General features: G+C 36.3%; 1 protein-coding gene across 7 annotated transcripts in view; it reads left to right on the top strand.

The window, feature by feature from the left end:
• The window catches only part of WWOX (WW domain containing oxidoreductase), a 541,832-nt gene that overhangs the window by 303,252 nt on the left and 216,647 nt on the right, over positions 1-21,933 (top strand). The window contains exons 9-10 of one of the 7 annotated variants that reach the window (XM_072872387.1): positions 5,818-5,854; positions 6,958-7,014. The exons of 5 other annotated variants lie outside the window; for them this stretch is intronic. In XM_072872387.1, the coding sequence (XP_072728488.1) occupies positions 5,818-5,854; positions 6,958-7,014 (94 nt within the window). Of the gene's footprint in view, positions 1-5,817; positions 5,855-6,957; positions 7,015-21,933 lie in introns of those variants that run through there. One more of the 7 variants, XM_072872396.1, reaches the window with a different exon arrangement.

Below are 21,933 nucleotides of genomic sequence, written 5' to 3' on the forward strand. Positions count from 1 at the left end.
CAAAGCACAAAATCACTGTTCTTCCACCAGTTGGGCTGTTGCTTTGCTTACAGTTTGGATTTTAAATGAGTTTTACAGACAAGAATTTGAAAAGTTTCAGAAACTTGTGGTGATTTATATCTGAGTCAGGAGTTAAATTAAGGTGTGAGAGGCAGGTGGTGAACTCATGTGATGAACTTTGATGTTTTGCTATAACCCTGTAACTTCACAGAAGCTTCCCATCCACAATTATCCTGTCCAAAGAGGGCTGACTTCACAGATACCAATCCCCAATAAATAAATAAAAGAATAAAGAAATAAAGAAATCCTTTGATAGAAAACAAAGGCACACTGGGACGAAAGTAATAAAGTAAAATTAAGTAAGTAGAAGTAAACACTCAGCAGTATTGGTTGTAATACATATTAAGCCTTGTGATTTTAGCTTACTTACTGCTCTGAGTTACATTGCATGGTTCCAATTTGGCGTGCTCCGAGGTTGGCAATTTTACATGCAAAGTAAGATATATATATATATATAGCGGTATTAACCTGCTGAAAGTTCAGACCAAAAAACTTCATGGGTGGCTCCTTTGCTCATAACACTTCTTTGGATTTTTTAAAATGGATATTTCAATATTCTTTTGTATTTCCTCTATGGCCGGGCTCAGACCTTGTAATTCTTGGCATTCATATTTCATAAGTGCGTCCTTTGTTTATTTTACATTAAGGCAGATACTGCACCATTCTCTTACCTTTATAGTATTTCTATTGTGCCTTTATTATTACATATAATAAATGAAAGCACAGTTATGTTAAATTTTATCCAGCTGAACAGTAAGGCAGATATGTGAAAGAAAAATTATCCTGTGTTTTCTAATCTTGAACTTCTTCCAGTATAGTCTGTGGCAATGGAGTTAATTCATTTACTTGGGTTGCGTTCAGTTACTATGTAAGTGATAAGCATTTTAATACTTGAGTAGCTTTTTTTACACTGACATCTTAGTGAGGTGCTCAGTTTTACAGAATGCTGATAGATCTGTTGTAAAAATGAAATAATAAATCTTAATGTACTAAACTGGATTTATTATTCTTTATTTCCAGGGAAAAATAATTTAGATCACTTTTAATGTTTTACATATTTATTGGGTGAAAACCTAGCTTACCATGTCCACAGCAAAATTCTGCTGGATGCAATAGAGCCCTGATATCACCTCTGGCGCTTTTGCCTTCTAGTTAACCATCAGAAGGTAGTTTGTAGCTGAGCAATATTAGTTTCTGCTCCTAAAAAAATTAGTTTTGATGGAAGCTAGTAGAACTGCATCAGTACAGAAGATCTTTGTGAGATGTTTGTATAGAATAGAGCTTATGACTTTGGTTTTCTGTTTTCTCCAAAAGTAAGTTTTTGGATGTTGTCATGAATAATAATTCATTACTTATGTGAGAGAGACAACAAAGATTTCTCAAGCGTAAGAAAAATGCAATAGCTTGCTTTGTTTGACCAGTTTCTCTCAGTTGAATTCAGGAAGTGATAACCTCTTTGGTCTGATAAACAACAAAAATATCAGTGTGATAATCAGATGAATATTGACCATTGAGGAAAATCATAAATTCCGTGGCTCTTTGCTAGGGAATAAGGTTGGCACACTACTGAGATCAGGTGATCTTCATCCAGTAAAGCTGAACATCTCAGGTAGATAACAGGGATGGTGTTAAACCATTCCCAGTCAAAGAAGGAAATTGAAATTGTTGTTTGCACACAACCAAAAAGTGTAAAAATATTTTCTTAAAGATTTTAGTATCATCTGCTTGCACAGTATTTCTAGAGAAAAAAAACAAAACCCACTTTATTTCTGACTTTGAATCTTCTTATTTTCATTTACTTACTTACAACTTACAGACTGTGTGGGTGGGTTTAGAATTTATAATAGTTTGCAGGTGGTTCTCACTGTTTTTCTTTCCTTTACTGTCTTTTTGTTTGCTTAAAGGAAATCACAGTGGTATGAGTAGAGTTGAAGCTCGCAAACGTAACAGAATGGTTTATCCTGGCAAGGTAGGAAGGAAAGACAAGGGAAGAGAAACAAAAACAAAAGGCAGAGATCTAATATAGGTTCTATTAATTAAGGATAGCAAGTAATTTATATGTGAATTTAGTTATACAATTCTAGCGAGAATAGTGTTGAAAACTTACAGATGGGAAAATATTTTCTTAGGTAAGACTAAAATTTTAGTTCCAAGATAAACCTAACTTTGACCTTAGTTTTGTGTGAAAATCTATTTTCTCTGTCACGTTTGCATTAGAGAAATGTGTCCAGCAGATTTTGCCCAAATTTTATGCATATAAGTCAGTCTGGTTTTGATGTGTGGGATTTATTTTTTAAAAAATGATTGTATATCCAAGATTCATCGAGCTGATAAAGATTCTATTATTCTGCCAAACATTTGTTTCTGTTAACTCTGAGCTTTCTGTATTCTAGTGATGATTTCTTGGGAGTCAATCATGTATATATGCAAGTCAATCACAATGTATGTGTTCTTTCCATCTTAGAAATATCCCAGAATCTGAATTTAATTCCAGGTCTCCAGAAATATTAAGCCAGGGCCACTTCTGAGGTTATGAGTTTTCTCTAGCTCCAGCTTGGGGAGTAGAATTACTTTGCAGCAATCTTCCACGGGTTCTTTGTTGCAATGTCACTGCTTACAGACGTTTTCTTTTACTCAGTTTCATTTTCAGTAGGTGACTTCTTCATCCAGTTCTCCGTGCATTCTCATGTTGCTGCAGGGATGGTTTGTATTTGGAAAAAACCCCATCGCTAAAGTGAATACCCGAGTGAAGTTCTCTGAACCTTTCTTATACTTTCTCCTTCTTTTCCTTCTTTATTTCCACTGGCTTTCTGGGCCCCAGAACACAACTGGGTGGGCTGCATTTGACTACTGACTACTGTTGTGCAATCTTGGCTCCCAGCAAGTCCCGTCTGTGTTGCTCCTTGATTTAACAGGATGGTTCACTTAAGAGCAGGGCAAAGTATTTTTCCCACTCTGCAACCCGATGACTCAAATGCATCCATGTTTCATGTTTTATCATGTTACATAAATAATCTTATCTATCCCTGTAGTATTTCTGTTAGCTACATCATTGCTAAATTTTGTAACAATATGCCCTTTGCAGTAAAATGTCACCAAAAAGTTATATACTGTAATAATTTTCATCTGTTTCATGAAGACAGACAATATTTAAGATTCATGTTCATTTCATCATTGAAATCCGAGTCTTCCTGCATTAATTTATAATGAAACCTCATGCTCCCTTCTACATTGATCACTAATTTTCTGTCTTCTTGATATGTGTTAAAATAAACTATAGATATAAAGGGCACGTTATATGCCTGACACTCTTGAGTTAAATAGAACGTACTTCTGTAACTCATCCCTGTAGTCTGCCCTGGCCTTTGTTTCACTGTGAAAATCCTCGAAACCCAATTGCAAAAGGTGGGCTGCGTTTACCACACAGATGATTCAATGTGTTTCTTCATTTCTGTCTCCAGATAACCTGCGTAACAGGAATTTCCAAAGGCTGGCCTTCAGCCCACAAAGCTTTTGAATGCAGGCTGCAAAAAGATTTTTGAAGTTGAATATAAAAATATTGCACTGCAGCTGAATATTATTATGTGGCTTCCAAATCAAAATCAATGTTGAAAAAGAGAGGATGGTATAGGTTAAGAACATAACATGAAAACCAATACAGAGGATGTGAACTGAGGTGTACCTCGTTTATTATCCTATGTGACAACAGTGAGTACCAGCTGCATTTACAAACAGTAAAGGTCCATCAGAGACTCACAGGGAGATAATCTGTCCTCGAGCACTGGCTTGCATCTCTAATATAGTTAGAGACTGATTTAAGTCATGAAGCAAGATGTTCAGTGTATTTCCAATTGTTTTCATTAACAATGATAAACCTATTGAAGCTGACTGCTACAGTACAGTTTTACTGGAAAAATGTCACATTTGTGAACTTTCCAAATACTGGGTTTTCTGCTCTGAGGCAGTCTAGAGGAGATAGCCCTGATATACTTGGAATAGAAGGCAATTACATTTGAATGTCGCCCAGTGCAAATAGCAGTGGGGAGGAAGGTAAAGCTTCAGAGGTCCCCTGGTAAATTAATTTTCCCTAATTACATTTCATGGCAGGAAACACAGATATTAGAAGTGCCTGTTGAAATAATACAGTATTTAAATTCTGATTAATCCATAGGTCAGCCAAGAACTGTTCAATACATGTCTCTAGAAGGCAGGCTCTGCTTTGAAAGAAAAAGAAAAAGGGACAAACATCCACCCTTTAAATAGACAGGTAGAATTCTTTCGAATGCTAGTTGTAACTTGGTGGCAGAGTATAGATAAGTTAAGCCAGTAGCTATAAAATTACCAAAAGTGTAAAACATCATCACTAACACATCTTTCAGAGATCTGAGGCAAAATGATTTATTAACTTAGTTTTATTCCCTCCTCCTTCTTAAGAAAGCTTTTTTTTCAGAAATCCTTTGGTAAATGCGTATTAATAATTCATCAGGACAAATAATTACAGATAATATGGGTACCACAAAAATATTTATATTCTGGTGGGGTGATAGTTCATGCTACAATAGGAAAAGTTAGAAAGCTGTTATTTTATTAAATTTTTGCCAATAAGTATTTGTAAAGCATTTTTATTTCACTGTGGTAAAAGCGTGTTTCCCTTCTTAAGCCATGTTCCCTTTTGCTCTTCGATAACCCCCACCAGCTTCTACAAGGAGTCCCAAGAATGCTGAGATGCCCAATTACTCCTTCAGTTTGTGCCTACGTAATATTTTATGGTCTTCCCTGTTGGATTGTAGTGAGAGCTGGAGTTCCCATATATCAGTGTGCTGGCGAAGGATAGGAGGGATGTGCAATCCCTTCACGTACTAGAAGGAGTTGCAGCTTCTGGAACATATAGAAGAGAGAGATGGGAGAGACTCTCCCTCAATTTAGCCAGTAGCCCTCTCATCGTTCAAATGCTCCCAATCAAGCATTTTTTTTTTTTCTAGATGCACTATAAGTAGACATCCACCAGACAAGTCCCAGTAATATCTAAAAATCTTATTCAAGTCTTTGGAGTAAATGCACACAGTGCCTAGATGTTTGCCTTTCATATTTAAAATAGGTAATTAAGAAGATGGTATTTATCTCAGTCCATGTGGGAAATTCTGTTCTAGGTATTACAAAGACACTTGTCAAAGTTTTTACCATCACCCCATAGTACAAAATGTGAATTTCAGGCTTATTTTTGCCTAGACAAAATACTGACCTGAGTTTGATTATCTTGGAGACATTAATTGTCTTTTTGTGTGAAACTAAGGTTTTAACTTGTAGTGCAGGTAGAAAAAAATCTGAAATGTTGTTAGCATATATGTTGGAGTTTATCAGGTTTATTGATAGAATGTTAGGTCAGTTGGTGGTAGTGGTATATAAGAAATGTGCAGGTATTTCATATGTGTTAAAAGAAGGATGCCTTAACTGTTCTTTGTTGCCATTAGTATCTTTGGGTGCATGCTGTGTAGTTGCAAGTGCTGTTTTAAAACTTGTGTTTATTTTGATGATTACTCTGCTCTAGGGCAGACCTTTCCTTAAGGTTGTTTCATGTGAAGCTTCAGTAACGATGGTGGTAATACTTTACTTCAGTCTCATGTTTCCATGTACTGGTTTGAAGTCAAGCAGAAAGCTTTATATTTTGTCCTAATGGAAATGATTTACTACTGTTCCCCATGTTTTAGATCTGTAATCCACATCTGTCTTCATCTGTATCATTTGTCTTTCCATTAGAAAATGCAGGCTCCCATCATTTGTTTCCAGAGAACAGGTAAGGAGTTTTCTTCCACGTGTCCTCATGACAGCTGACTGTGGTTTTCATTTATAAGTCAACCCTCACCAAAAATTATCACTGAGAAGTTTCTGGGCGTTTTCTCATGTTCCTGCTTGCATAAAATGAAGGGCATTGCTCATAACCAAATGATAGGTCCTCAATAAGAATTGTACCATTTAAATGCCTTTTAATGTCCTTGTGCCTGGAGAAAGCAGAGGCTCATTAAAATGTAACCATTTCCACAGATAAGTTTCTCACTTACTCTCATGAGTTTATGCAGTAAATACTTGGCAGCTAATGAAAGGAAAAAAGCATAGTCATTTCGAGGAAAACCTAAACAAGTTAGACCAAAATATTCATAATGAGCGGCACAAGACGGAGGTGGTAAGGTTATCTCCTCTTAAGACCCAAGGATACAAAGACAAAAATCATGTGAGGCCCACTGTGACTTTTAGCAGCTATGCCAAGCAAGCTGGGAAAGAGAGAGCCCGCAACGTGGGATAGTGGTGATGATGGCTGATGTATAAAAATGGTCTCAAGACTTAGAGATGGCAATGGTGGCTTCATCTGGAAAGAAACTAAACATCAAAGGCTGCAACTGCCTGAAGGGAATACAGTAATTGAGAAATAACAGCTATAAAACTAATTCTATAATAATGTGTAAAAGTAAAAACAATAACTCAGTATGACTGGCTGTCCAGAATTAAGCAAAGTAAGATGAAATGTCCTTTGCCAGCAGTTACATTAAGTAAAATAACAAAATAATGGCAACAGTAATTCTCCTTCGGAGGCAGCAGCGCTTCTCACCTACATGTTCCGCTCCAGCTGTCTGCTGGTTCTGGGGCAGCTCCCACCTCAGTCCTTTGGGTAGCTTTTACTCTCACCTCTCTTTTGTGTAGCTTTTACTCACAGCTGCTCTGAAACTCCAGAAACAGTCAGTCCCACAAACGAGAACTGAAACAACTTAAGACTACTTTATGGGCACTATACCAAGCCCAAAGAGCAATACAGTTATTTCTAACAGTTCGTATACAGTTCTGTCTTTTTATTTTTATTTTTACTCCTTATCTCTTTTTCTCTCTGCTCTCCTGTCTTTTCAGAGCTTAAACTCTGTGGAAAGGAGATTCAGTGGGTGAAGATTTTCTACCTCTATCAGTGCAAGTATAACATTTTATATGGTTTAAGAATCTGCCTCTATATATTTCCTTATTTGGTTCATGTCTTTATGGTTCTTCTGTCTGGACCCACCCTAGCTGCTGCTGTTCTCCTTCTTCCCCCTGCTTCTCTCATCTACCCATTCCCTTTCAATTTTTCCGTCAGCTTAGAATTATTGACTCTCTTGAGTACCACATCTCCACACTCTACTGTGGTTTCAGAAGCAACTCAGTGTAGTCCATCCTAGTCCATTGTGGAGCCACTTACAGCCTGTCTCAGGACAAGTAGATAACACATTACAGAAAGTGAAGTAAGCTGAAAATTATGGATTTGGGGGCCCACTTCTCAGAGATGCAGACCTGTACCATTCACACTGATGTCATTAGAAGTTGTGGATGCTCAGCACTTTCTAGGATTAGGCTGTTATTAAATTAAACTGAAAATACTGAAATGGAGTAAATACCCAGTTATCTCCCGCATGATTACAAATTATTAAAAAACTACAAAAAGCTTAATATAAATTATTAATTTTTGGCAGACTGCCTTCCATCTCAGAATCACTGGTAGAAGGCACATTTAGGCAGACTGCTGTCATCACTTTCTTTCCCTGGTGCCAGAGTGGGATGTAAGTGTGCTACACACCTGCATGCGTGACATCTCTCTGCCACACACACCTCAGTTCCGTGCACCTGGAGAACAGAAAGTTAAGGCTATTTCTAGGTATCTCCATTCTGACTCAGGATGTACTACAAGGGGCATGTAAAAATAGTCTGTGCGTTTTAATGGCATTTTTAGTTATTTGCCAGCTTTTTTAGCTATCTGGAAGATATACTTCAGGTTTTCAAAGGTGGGTTTCTTTGCTGGCACATAGTGTGGTGTTTATACACGTGATTCTTGTTACAGGGCAAAAATCAGCTTCAGTACCCAGAGTTCTGAACTATATAAAGTTTTGTGGGATTTGCAGCTGAGTTTAGTTTCCAGTTCTCTTTTCTCATTAATTTAGAGTAATATACAACAGCAATAGTATTGTAAAAAGGGATAATTATGAATGTTTCAAGACTAGCTGTTTCTGGAAAATATGTCTTAGTCATATGTGAATGATTGCACTAAATACAGAAGAAACTGGATAAAATTCAGTGATCTGTGTTATATAGCTTAAATTTAGAAAATGGAATGCTCCCTTTCAGTCTCATAATCTGGTTAGAAGGCATTTTACTTTCCATGAGCCAATATTAAGTTTTCTGCAGCACAGATTTTGTGCAGAATTTTTCTAAAGCCACATTTCAAACTGCAAATCATTTTGGAAACCAAGTTCTGCTGCATACACTTTAGTTTGCAGCACCTGTTGTTTTCTAGAAGATGTAAGTAATGGATAAAGCAAAAGGATGAAGCAAAGGAACCAAAGAGTTCTCTGTGACCTCTGGGTGACTTCACTGATGTAAAGAAGTTGCTTGGGATTTATGTCATTACAGATGAGAATAGAACTTCCCCCTTGGGCTATGGGGAAGGAGCTCTGTGACTTGTTCTTGGACTCCAGCGAGCGGAGATTGGAGGGGAACAGCTAGCGCAGTGGTGACAATATATGCATGAAGAATTTAAGTGATAGGTAAATACGCAGATTATTATTCTGATAGGAATGGTAAAAGTATTTTACTGGTTTCAGAGCTGAGAAGAACTTTTTTCTAAAGCTTAAGCATATGGGGTTTGAAAAAAAGAATCTCGAGAGCTCTGAAGGATGGTGATTAATGACCTAATTAAAGAGACATAGCTGGTGTACTTAAACATTGCCTCCCTGCCTCCATCCAATAGAGAAGATGCTCTGAAATTATGATAGCATGCTTCCTTTTTGTTAGCAAGACACTGTTACACAAATTGGCACCATCTGACAAGGGCAAAATACTTAGTAAAAATACTTTGCAGCGCCCAAATCCCCTCACTCAAGCACCTGTTGCAGACTCCCCATGAAAGGGGTGGGAAAGACTTGGTTTCCCAGTTGGGACTGGAGAACAGGGATTTTACAAAACTCTTGGAAACAATTATAAAAGGTGCTCCTTGAAAAAGGCAATGTCATATTACTGATGTTTACTTGGCTTTGTAGAACAGCTACCTTCTGCCGCCTCGGCTGTACTTGTTCGCTGTTAATAGAACCTGCGTACGTATTATGAAGAAAACAGGGCAGGAAGAATTCTGTGTATTTGCGTGGCACTCATTTTACCCCAGAAGTTGAATCTCCTCACAGAATTCCATCTTGAAATATATCTTTCTTCATATTGTACAGGTTTGAATATGTAAACAGGGAAACCTCTTTGACCTGTATAAACTAGGAATTATATTTCAAAGATATTTAAATAATATCTCAAACTGCCATCCATCTGCCCTTATTAATGAATGAACAGCCCAGAAATGATTTTAACTTCTGAGTATTTGAATAAATTGCTAAGCAGTTAAGATTACCTCCCATGTTGAGTACAGTGGCTTATTTTCCATGTGGTAATAAATGAAGGTGATTTAATCATAATCAGTAAATGACCTGCAAAATTTCATTTTGGAGTGAAGCTTTTTTAACCTATTGAAATGTGAAGGTACATTTAAAGTAGGTAAACCTTTCCTCCTCATTTAAGGCTGCCTGAATGGGCTGAAATCTTGCTTCCCTGACTCTCAGTTTAGAGATCTATTGACATCTTAGTTCTAAAACTACTTTAAAATGTGGGTTTTAATGTAAACACTAAAAAAGCCTTAGAAGTAGAAGTGTACACACATTTACTTCTTAATCTGATGATCCCAGAGCTGATATCCTGGGGGCACACTTCAGGGAGCAAAAATCAAGGAAAACCTCTGATTTGTTCTGCAACATGAACACGCTAGTTACAGGCTTACAATTGCTTATGCTGAATAAAACTAGATGAAAGAGCATGAGGAAGGAGTACGTGTAGTGTGGCACTGACTTACACAAATACCTGTTCTCAGAAGTGGGTAGTCATACCCATCCATTTAATTTAATCTGGAATTTCTTGCTGTGGCGAAACGCCCAGAGAAGACCTCGGAGGTACTGTAACCTGCTGTCAACTGGCAGAGTGAAAACTGTCTGTCAAATTCTGCCCCAGTTGGCAGTCTGGGTGGTGAAGAGTGGATTCTTCTTTGCCCTGGTGCAATACCAGCTGTACCCAGCCCTCGGTGCTGCAGGACACAGGCTTCCTAACTGCAAGCATTTGTTTTCCTTATTTTAGTGAGTTTTACGGCTCATAAGGGAGAGATGAAACTGGCCGGTGATCTCCAAATATTTGCTGTCCAGTTCTCCATCTTTGTCAATATATTTGACCTTTATTTTTCAGCATTTCTGATAGCGCAGCTCTGTTTCTTCCCGTCTGTTATTCCATAAAGACCCTGAAGCCGTGCGTAGAAAATACATTCAAATAAAGATGGACAGTTATATTCTGGTGTCTGAACTGTGAATGCTACATGTAAGGTTTCAGAGACATTAAATTAATTGTTCTTGTTTCCTGGCACTCTGGTACTCTCCCTCAGCCCAGCCCAGTATGTGTAGTTATTTTAATAAAACATGATTGCAGCTTTTCAGCCTCTTGACTAACATGAAGTGTCGTATCAGCTTAACAGCTGATGCATCTTCAGTCTGAAAAATATATCATGCAGGGGGAATTGATTCAGATTTTAATTGGTCTTTTGCATCTCTAAGTCCTGTTCTCTTGCGATCTTATTTTACACTGTTTTATTTGGGTGGAATCTTTCCATGTAGTTCAGTAATTTAATCATCTTAACTAATTTGATAGCTTATGAATTCTAAATCAGAAATGCCTAGGCAGACAGTCTTTTTGTTATCCTTATCAATAATACCATACTTAAGCTTTTGTGGTAATAACACGATGTGCAGAGTTTTTCATTCCCCTCTGTCTTCTGTTAGCGCTCCATATGGTAACATTTAAGTGTGTTTCTCAGGCAAAGACTGTTGTTGCTCACCAGACTGGTCCCTTCAGGTGCTGGTCTCCATCTGTGGATTAATTCACTTCCATCATTCTTACCACTGATACTGGAAACAGCTGTTGCCTTTTCCTTAGTGGCACGCGGGTCAGGAGATGACCTTAATGAATGAGCAAGCAAGAACGTCTATCTACCAGCCTGTCTGTCTGTCTGCCTTCATTTTGCTAGAGCACCATAGTATAAACTGACCATTTCTTCTTCATGTCTTTTATCCTGATAGAGAGTAAGATTTTTTTTTTCATTGTAATGATTGCAGTACAAATAATAAATGAACTCCACCAGTGGAAAGTTCATCATGTTTGTGAATGTAAGCTGCTGCAGTTGTGATAACATTTATGTTCAAACTCTCCTCTTTAATTGTCATGTTTAATTTTTTTTTTTTTTGTGAACAGACATTATCCAAGTGTGACTCAAGTTATTTTTTAACTAGAAAAAAGTTCAAAACAATCTTAAGTGTGAACATGTCTCTTCACTTTAAAATAGATTAAAAATATTCTTTCGTTGCTGCCCTACAAATTCTAAGGTCAAATATTGAATTTATCACTCTGTTCTTACTTGGGAAAAACTGCTGTGAAATGGAAATTCTGACTGTTTAAGGATCTGATCCTTCTGGTGTTTTATGGCAAAAGAGGATCTTTCGTAACCTGCTCTCCTTGCCACAAGGAAGCTGTGCTCGTGATTTCTTGACAAATGCTGCAATATTCAACAGGATGTCAGAATCTGAACTCAGTTTGTACCTGGAAAATGTTTGAGTATTCTTGCTCAGTAAAGCTATCTGAAACCATCTGACTGAGAAAATGTCTCATTGAATATTTGTAGAGACAGGCTATGGTATTCTTAATAATCAGATGTATAAAGGGTTTGCTTGGTTTTGTTTTCAGTGCAGTTTAGCAAAAACATGCATTGGTAAGTAGTAAAACCAAAGGTGTTCACCATCCAAAGATATTCTCGTGTTGTCAGTCACTCTGCTTAACTTCCATGTGATCTGGAGTAATTGTTCTAAAACCAGTCAGACTTTAATGAGTTACTCTGCAGCACTGAAGCACGATGGAGGAAGTTCGGGTGGAATAAGATCCAAAGACTGGATGCTGAAGTTGCACAAATTCAGCTTGGAAATAGGATGGAATTTTATAACAGGAAGGGTACTAACTCTTGGAAAAAACGTATTTATGGCTGTTACATTTTCCATTACTTGAACCTTTAAATTAAGATTAACATTTCTATATGAAATGAAATTAAATAAAAACAGTCCCCATAAGCAAAAAAAATTCTGAATTTTATGTAGGAATTATTACCTGAAGTTCAGGGTGGTTGGATGATTGTAGATAATCACCTGTTCTGAAAAATAGGTCCATCATTAATAAGCTTTTTGACATCTTAGATGTTAAAAACTAAAGTTAAAGTAATATACATTTAGTAGATTATAGATTTTTCTCTCTCTTCTTCATCATTGCTGTCTTTTTTTTTCTTTCTGGATAGTCCAGGCAAACAGCACACATCACTGACTGCAGGAGTGTTTTTAAACAGGCTAATTGAAATTTAGATGCATTGAGATGTAGATTGTGATCCAGAAAAAAAATAAATCCTAGTTCTTTCTTGATCCATGAACTGCATTGTTTTTTTACTTTAAAGAGGGACTGAGCTTTCCTACCTGAGCTCTAGGTAAATAATGTAAGGGCAGATAGCTGATGGAGAAGGATGTGAAAATAGAGCAACAGAGCTGCTGCCTGTAGTGGAAATGAAAAAAAAAATAATCAAAAGATAAATTAAGATTAAGGTGCAACATTGTGTTATATACTGATTCTGTAAGATTTATAACACAAATAACGTGATTTTCTCATATTAAAGCAATGTGATAACTCGCTAGATTATATGTACAATTAAAATACATTTTTAAGGGGGATATCCCTTTTGCAGCTCTGCACTGGTTCTGGCACTATAGGCTTATCTTTAAATTTATATAGATTTAGAGATATATGTTTAAATTTCTGTACCTCTTCGGGGTAAATAAATATCTTAAAATAAGCTATGGGTTGTATAGTACAGTATAACAATGATAAATGATGTTGTGTGTAATTTTTCTACTATTAACATAAAGTAATATAAACTGAAGGACACTAGTCTATTGAGAGAGTTAGTAGCTAATGTTCCATATCAGATGTGGACAATGTCAGGACTGAATACAGATTAGGCAGTGTCCTTTTCTCCCCAGGGGAATTAAACTTTGAGACACCACTGGCTGCCAATGGTTTTACTGCATTTTGTTGGTGCCTGTGGTGCCTTTCTTGGTCTATTAATTCAGGAGCTGTAAATGACAATGTGAGCAAAAAAGCTTTTCCAGTGGGATGCATTTCATTTATGTATTCTTGTATCTACAATACCTTTTCAATCCATTTTGTCACAATAACTGTTTAAAAAATTGGGTAGATTATCTGTACTTTTGCATGAACCTTATCAGGATATTTCTTTTTTTGTTTGTTTCTTTCTTTTTTTCTTATTTGGAGAAGACAAAGTGATATGTTAGGGAGACTTAGAGTAATGTGGGAACTTTAAGTATTGAAATGGATTTTCCCTACCCCCTCGTTTTCATGATTTATTTAAAAAATATCGTATTGTATTATGAAACACCAGGGAAACTCCAGAAATAGACACACGCTCTCAAATACACGGCATATTTAATTACAAAATATTTGTTTTAAACTTCATTAGAATTTAGTAAATTTTAGGAGTTCTCATGCATGTTCTTTAGTGATTGCATGTTTAAATGTGTTTCTAATCAATAATATGATGTGAAAACAAGATTTGGTTCTAAGGGTTTTCTGACGGAAAACCATTTACTTTCTGAGAATATTATCTCTAGCAGGCTAATACAGTAGGCTGTCAGCAGCTGTGGTGAAGGAGTGGGGGCCATGCAGAAATTTGCACAGGTAAAAATAGGAATATTGGAAATAGGTTTGGAAATAGCCTTGTGCAGCAAGAGCTGTAAGGTAATTAGATATCACATTTATTATCCAGAAAGCATGGTGATGAAATCAGTAAAATCTGCACACGAACTAAATTTTTTAAATTCGAAATCTCATTACAACTTAACTTGTCTACACAGCATGTTTGTATAAAATAGTCTTTTACAACACCACATGTTTCATTTTGCTTAGGAAAAAAATGTGTGATCTTGTTACCATTTCACGGTTATCAAGGGAATACTATCTTAAGTATTTTTCATCGCCCCTCCCCAAATCCTAAATTCCTATGAAGCAGAAACCCAGGTTTCTTCTATTGACACGCACATTGTTATTCTTCGGGTGGTCTTTGGTATGATACGTTTGTCATGGTTCATAAATTTTATTGTTGCACTAAAAACAGGGTTAGAATATCCTCAATGCAATTATAAAAATGTATTAAAACTGAGAAGGATAAAAATATGGTGCAAGATGAGCTTTTAATGATTGTATAAATGTTCACTGTTCCATGGAAAAAACCTGAGCTTTTCGACATAGGCATAATAGTGAAATGCAGGTGTAGGGCCAAATTTTTTGCTCCTAGAATTATGTGGGTTTTTCAGCATAGAAATGGTGTTTTAATTTCTGCTTGCAAAGCTAGACGTGTTAAGGCTTTCAGAAGAAGAAAAACTCATGCTCCCCTTTGATTTGTAATGATATGAGGATATATCCCTTTTCACTGTTTGAGATGCTGGAAGTCATCTGGAATAATATGTTGCACTTTGCTTGTTCCTTAGTTTAGTATAGATGGGAAATAAATGTTACTGTGAACTAGACTGCACAATCCAAATTAGCATCCTTGGGAAGATACAGAAGCGGGCAGCTGCTATTGAAATGATTTGCTGTTCTGTACTTTACTTTCTCTGCTAAATGGTGTGCACAAGTATCTGAAGTCCTATTGACAATACTTAACGTGAGAGGAAGGAAAACTGAAAATAGTGCTATGAAAAATTGAAATGCTTGGTCTGACCTGACTATGACAATTTTGGAAGGTGTTTTATGTGATGATAGAATTGTAGAGGAGATCTATCCTCACTAATACATGGTGCAAGAGACTCTTCTATTATATGTGATGACATACACAACTCTGTAGTACATTATTCATTCAAGGCCCTTTTTGAAAAGGTCTTATGTCCTATATAAAACAGGCTATTATGTGATGCATACGCAAAAGAGGATGGATGTGACATTCCTCTCAAACTATACAAACCCTTTTACCGGGCACTACCAAATACGTATTACACATTATTTTTGCCAGTAAAAGAATCTGAATTTAAAATTTAAAGTACACTAAGTGTATGGTTTCTTAAAAGATGCTTGTTTGCAAAATTTAAGAGATTTAATGTGAACATATAGACTGACATAATCTATTTGGAAAGATTTAGCAACATCGTAAAATATTTTTCCTTCAATTAAGTTTTCATTTCTCATTGAGGTTTTGAGTACCTTTTGTCGACACTTCTCTCTTTGCTGCTACGTATTCTACCCACTTGTTCTCAGTATAGCGGTATCTCCATAGTGAATTCCGTTGCTGGTGATATAGTGTTCTCATTCATTTGCATTTAAACATCAATTACCTGGATATAATACTTGTCAATAATACTGAATACAGAGGAGTTGAATATATTCCCAGTAAGTTATACTAAATCATGTGATTTTCTACCCATGTATTACTGACTCGATACAATTCTTCCTTGTGCTTTTGTGCAATATTGAATGACATGGTGCAAATTTTTCTTGTCCTCTTAATATTGTTAATTTGTCTTCTTAAAAGACATTTCAGTCTCTCCCTGCCTCTGAATATGGACAATGCATTGTCTGGGAGTTCAAGAACTTCACTTTGCCTTTTTTTCTTTTTGAAAAGAACCAATAATAGGGCATATCACTACAGTAAGTAAATGACAACCTTTTTATTATACTTTACATGTGGGTACCTAGATAAATTGCGGGTTGCTGGAAGGATGCTAGGGATCAGGGTTGTCCAACATGGACCTCAGAGGAAATTGTTGTGTGTTGCACTGAATTTGAAATTCTTTGCTTAAACTTACTGGAAAATAAGTTAACTGATGAAGCTACACTTGAGAGCAAAAGTTATGCCATGGCCTCCAGTTTCACCTGAATACTTGTTAATCTCTTCTCTGACAAATTTCTTTCTCACAGCCATGTCAGAGGCAGATCCAGAGTTTTGGTGGACTGTGCAAAAAACTAGAGATAGGGGACTGCAGACTGTGCCTCTTTGGCACTGTCTGACAAAAAAAGACATGTACATATTTTTTCGATACATACATGACTACAATTTTTATAATAGGTAAAAACTTTTTGGTAAAGGTAGTGAGCATGTTTTGTGTAATGTTGTTAGAAGACTGGAACATAGTAATGCTGATGTTGGATCAGATGTTTATGTGCTTTGGAGATGTTTCTTTGTTGGCATTAAACCAAATGACATCAAGCCAACAAAGCCTTGCATTTTTTTATTGCTAACTTTTCCTCAGTGCTATTCCCTGTGTAAGTAGTGATGCATGAAAAAGTAGCATAAAATATCACAGAAGCATAGTTCTTTATGGGTATGTAATGATAAGAAAAAAAGAAAGATATGTGAAGTGTGTGTGTATAGAATGTGGAGTATTTGTGATAAAACGAAAGGCTTGATTGGTGAAAGGTGGAGGCAACAAACCTTACAATGTGTGAAACTGTAAACGCATTTTCAGATCATCCCAAATAAGGACAATAAATCATTGATACTATGCCACCTCACCCACTGTTATTCTGTGTTGCTTCTTGTATGCATTCTCTTCTGGGACTACTCCTTCAGACAGTATTTAAAAATCTCACAGTACTATTCTTCACCAACCTACCCATAAAGCCTGACTTCCTTCATAACATGAACTCAACTACAGGCTTCCAGGTAAAAGAAAGAATTGTAGTTATAAATGCAGAAGTTCTCTGTTGAGAACTCTTTCCTGGGTTTAGAAGCCCTAACAGTAGCTTTATTGCTTGTTTTTGAAAGAACAGAGCTGCTAGATCAGCTTACATCTGTAATTTTCAATCGAAGTTTCAGTGAAGATGAAGCAATAGGATTCACAATCTGTAAGAGCACTAGTATGAAACAAAGCAAAAACCCAATTAAAATGTGAAGCAGGAAAATTAAGAAGCATATAGCTTATGTAGAGGTTACTGAAATGTATTCAAGTGTACACTTGAAGAGCCAGAACTACTAAAACTTCTTCGAGAGCCTTGTAGCAGCGGCTGAAGTCTGACAGGCATCACGGCTGCGGAGGTGAAAGATAACCCTTTTTGTGCAGTCTATAAAAACGGTCACTAAGGACTCACAAAATTATCATTGACTCCTTATCAGTGCTAAGCACCCTTTAACCCCTGGTTTCGTTGTCACTTTAAGGTATTTAGCAAAGTATTAATCACTTTTCTGGAGCAGGACTTAAAACTTCCAGTAGTAAGTGGCTGCCAAATGAAGTTCCTGCAACAGACTCTACTACCAATCTAGCTGCACAGTTAATTGAGCTACATCACATTGATTTCTGTGTGTTTATCTGTGTTGTCAAGGTATTTACATAAGTAATACACATCTTTGTTAAAGGCTTAATGCAAAACCGACAGAATTCTCAGCCCCTCCTCTATGTATTTTCTACCGAAGGCGTTGCTCCCTCAATAATAAATTCAGAGGGCTGACAGTGTCTAAGTCTGCTGCTCCTTTGCCCTCAATTTCAGTGAGATGGGCCATTGAAAACTCATTACAAGCTGTTTAGACTCTGACTTTGACTTTTGCTCAGCAGTGAACAAAATTAACAGCTCTTGGAGGTAGCAAAAAAGGCACTGAGCCAAAAAAAAGAAATGATGAGAAAAGACATTCAATACTATCTCTATTAGTCATGCAAACAAGCTTAAGTCCAAAGTACATGTGTTCTGCACATGGCTGTAATTGTGTAGCCTTTGTTGCTTTCATCCTTTCTCCCACCTTTTAATACCATGTAAAGAGGTTCACCTGCGTGGCAAATATACACCCTAGAATTTGCTTGCATGTCAAGCAGCAAGCCTCTGAGTGTAGCAGAATTGCTTCATAAATTTAACTATCACTTTCAAAATTCTGGTTTTTTCTAATTTAGTGCTTGATAGTTTTTTATGTGATAATTTTAAAATGCTGTTTATAGCAAAAGTTACCTTGATAGGTAGATTCGTAGGGAAAAAACTCTGTGTATATCTATCTATCTATCTATAAGTAAATCATCAATACTAAAATTGCTTTTAAAAACAAGTTATTCATTTACACTAAAAACAAACCATTTGGCTCTTTTCTGATGATGACAATTAAATTCCTTTAGAATGGGAATGACAAAAGTATTTATTATGTACCTTATAATGGCAGTCCACTTATTTTTTTTATTTCTAAGCAAGTGACAGAGGATTATTTTGGGTAACAAGTATGGACTCTGGTGATAAACTTTAGGTCCTGATCATGTGAATTGCTAAATTTATGGCATGTAATTCTAATAGCTGTAATGTTTCCTCCTGATCCCATTTTGTTCTTTCTTTTTGTTTTTTTTTATGTTCTTTTGTGAGAAAGTAGAAAAATAACTTGGTAGTCAAGTAACATTTGAAATAGGTGCAGTAAAACCTTTGGGAAAGAAGTCAGTCAAACAAAGTCAGTGAGACAAAGTTCTCTTTAGCTGGTGCTCTACAGTTCCAAGCCGATGAGCAATTGAGAGAAAGGCATTATATATACTAGAAAATAGTGAAAATTAATGGGTACTTTATGTACCAAGTTAAGCTTCACTCACATGCTACATTTGCTTTAAATGAAGTTGCTTTCTGTTCCCAGGTTTCCAGGTTGTGTGACTGAAGTAAAACCTGGTCAAGCACCTTTTTTAGGGGCGGTCAGAAAGTCAGCTATTAGAAAGAGAGTTGGAATTTGAAACCTTCCAAGTTTCCAGTTTTGTTGTTCTGATCCTTAAACCACAGAAAGTCTGACCTTCACATCAGATAAAGTTAAAAATAGATAAAATAATATTTTTTTCTGCTTATCAGTCATTATTTTGCTCAGTTCGGTATCCCACTGCTGTCTCCAGTGATAACTGCACATACTTGAATTCCAGTGTAATCAGAACTCCCAGGAACCATTATGATTGTACTGCTGAATATAGTTATAAAGTTTTTTTGTTAAATAGTAGTGATTACTTCATCTTGTTGGCCTTCCAGAAATGTACTCTGCGTGATCTTACTTCAAAACTGCAGCCTTTTGTTCTGAAAAGTTCCTACCTCACAAGTACTCTAACCCGTTGCATTATACCTTACATCCATTAATGGATAGAATAAAAAGTTGTAATTGAAAAAAAATAGATATGGAAAAGGCTTCTGTGAAAGAGTTATTGTAAAGCCAAGTCTAAATATTTCAAATATTATTCCAGTTTTATATGGCAGTATTTGTGTATACAGATATAGTGTGTGTATTATATATGTATTTTTCTTTTTCATTAGTTTGCTTGCTTTTCTTTTTTCTGTGCATCGCAAGGTGCGCAGAACTGCTGAAGGTCAGGCAGGAAACAGATTAGCAGCATCTTATACCACAATGTCAAAATACTTAAAAGTGTTTACAGTGCCCACTGACACACAATGAATTTAAGACTGGCAGACTGAAGCAGAAATAAAACTATTCTTATTCTTCTAAACCAGAACAGGGGCCTCAATGGTTTATGGTTGTTTTAAGGTCCATTAATCCTTGAATCATGAGGCCATGTAAAAAATGACAGCTTTAACATTCAGTCCCTGGGTTTATTTAAAATGTTTTTACTTCAACACTGTTTCTAATTAATAACAGTGACTATATGACCTGATTTAAATGTAGCAAATACATGGGGATGTGGGTTCACATTTCTTCATAGGACATTTTATCATTTATGGCAGCAATGTGCAGCCTGAATTGAATGGTGCCAACTCGTCACAGGAAGAACTTACTCTAACAGGCAGAAAATCAGAAAATACTGGACTTTAATGTCTTTTACTCTTTCTATTTATGGATTTATTTGGGGGTCTGGGTAGAGGGAATATGGTTTTGAAGCCAAATGACAGAGCGATTATAGAAGTGTGTATGTGTGTGTGCTCATACAACATATGTTCATGCTCACGTTTTCTACCAGCATTTTCCTTTCAAGTCCATTGCTGATCCCTGAAATGTAAGTCCCTGGAAGAAAACATCTAGAAAAGCATTGTGTAAAATAATACATTGAAAACTAAATTGAATTGACTGATTTTACAGAACATGGCAGATGTGTTGTTGTAAGGTAAACTGCAATCTGATAGGAATGCTTTTGATAAAACTTTAGCAAAAGGGCATGTTATAACATCAGGATACACATTACTGAAATCTACTGGCTTCTCTTTGACCGATGATCAGAATCAACAGAACAGTGTTGATAAAAGTTTTAGGTCTATCTATTCATCATTATTTCTCAAAAATACCAGCTTATGTGATACATTGAAAGAGGAGACATTTTCTGTGTACCAGGGTAATTGTCTCTCCCTACCAGTGTTCTGCTCCTAAAGAGATATTCACAGGTGCAGATATGTAGTCTTAACCAGAAAATATTTTTAAAATAATCATTTGAAAGCCCTAAACTAAGCAGTGTTAAATTGGCAGGAACAGAACTAACATTTGGCACTGAGTAGTTCATAGTTCAACTACAAGATCTGGAGAAACCATTAAAAAAAAATAAAATAAAAAAAAGAAGAAAGCCACTCAACCTCAGCCTCAGCAGGCTAGAAGACATCTTATTTCTCGGTGTAACTTTATTGTGAGGTAGATTCCTTTGGCTGCAATAGGCTGTGTTAGGAGAGGCAACTGATCTGAGCCCCCCACCATCAAGGTTGTTCTACTTTCTAACAACTAGAGGACAAATGCAAGCAGCCCAAATGAAAAGACTGTGGAATATAATCCTGTATTTGGGCACAGTAAGATTTTATGTAAAGCTTAGACCAGATAAAGTGACTCTACCTATTAGGAAGCTGGTGCAGATTTGAGTTTGTAGGTGCTTTCCAAATAGCATTCAAATCTTGAGAGATACTGAAAGCACTTATTGTCCTCAGCGATGACTATTTATCTCCTTTCAGTTCATATTGAAGCTGTTGTCTGCAATGTCCTTTACCCCAGTATTTTTTTGCCTTACCTCTTGCTCCTCTTTCCATTCAATGTACCATATAAGAGCCTCTTAGTTGGCTGGGAAACATAAAAGAAACTTTTGTGCCAACAGAATAATTTGGTATGTCACAGTAGTTTATAACTCTATTCTAAAAATAACAAAAAATACAGTTTTGGGTTTTTAATACCCTTTTTTAGGGCCCCAAAGAAGCTATTCAGAACTGCTTACCATGTCAGTTAACACCACCAATTACCAGAGGTATTGCTAAATTCCTCTTATCTGGTGACGTCCTTTAGCTTCTATATTTAGGCATGTGGAAAAACCCACTTGAAAGAACAGCTCAGATTCAAAGATGACAAACAATACATTTTTCAGTAAGGGTAGGTTCTCTGACATTACTGTCCTCTGGCGTAGTATGATTGAATTCCAGACATTAATTTCTATATAGTCCCTATATTCTTGTGTGTTCTGTAAAAATGTGTTTCCTATAACTAAATTACTTAGTCCCCTTTAGCCTTGACGAACCTGTTTGGTATTAAGATGTTATTTTTTGAGAAATGGGAATGAACAAAAAACAAGAGCAAGTGGGTGTTTATTCTGTGAAGAAGTCATCTTTGCCACTGGGATGCCACAAAGTTGGGAATTAAAGAATTTCTGTCTAGAAAAGAAATAGGTGGGAACAAATAGAAAAGATACTGGTGTGTGCGTATGAGCGAGTCTTTGTTTCATGAACTTTAACGCTATGAAATTTCCATCTGCTATTTGAATCTTTTTAATT

The sequence above is a fragment of the Ciconia boyciana genome, chromosome 9 (assembly GCF_034638445.1).
Source record: "Ciconia boyciana chromosome 9, ASM3463844v1, whole genome shotgun sequence".
NCBI classification, from domain to species: domain Eukaryota; kingdom Metazoa; phylum Chordata; class Aves; order Ciconiiformes; family Ciconiidae; genus Ciconia; species Ciconia boyciana.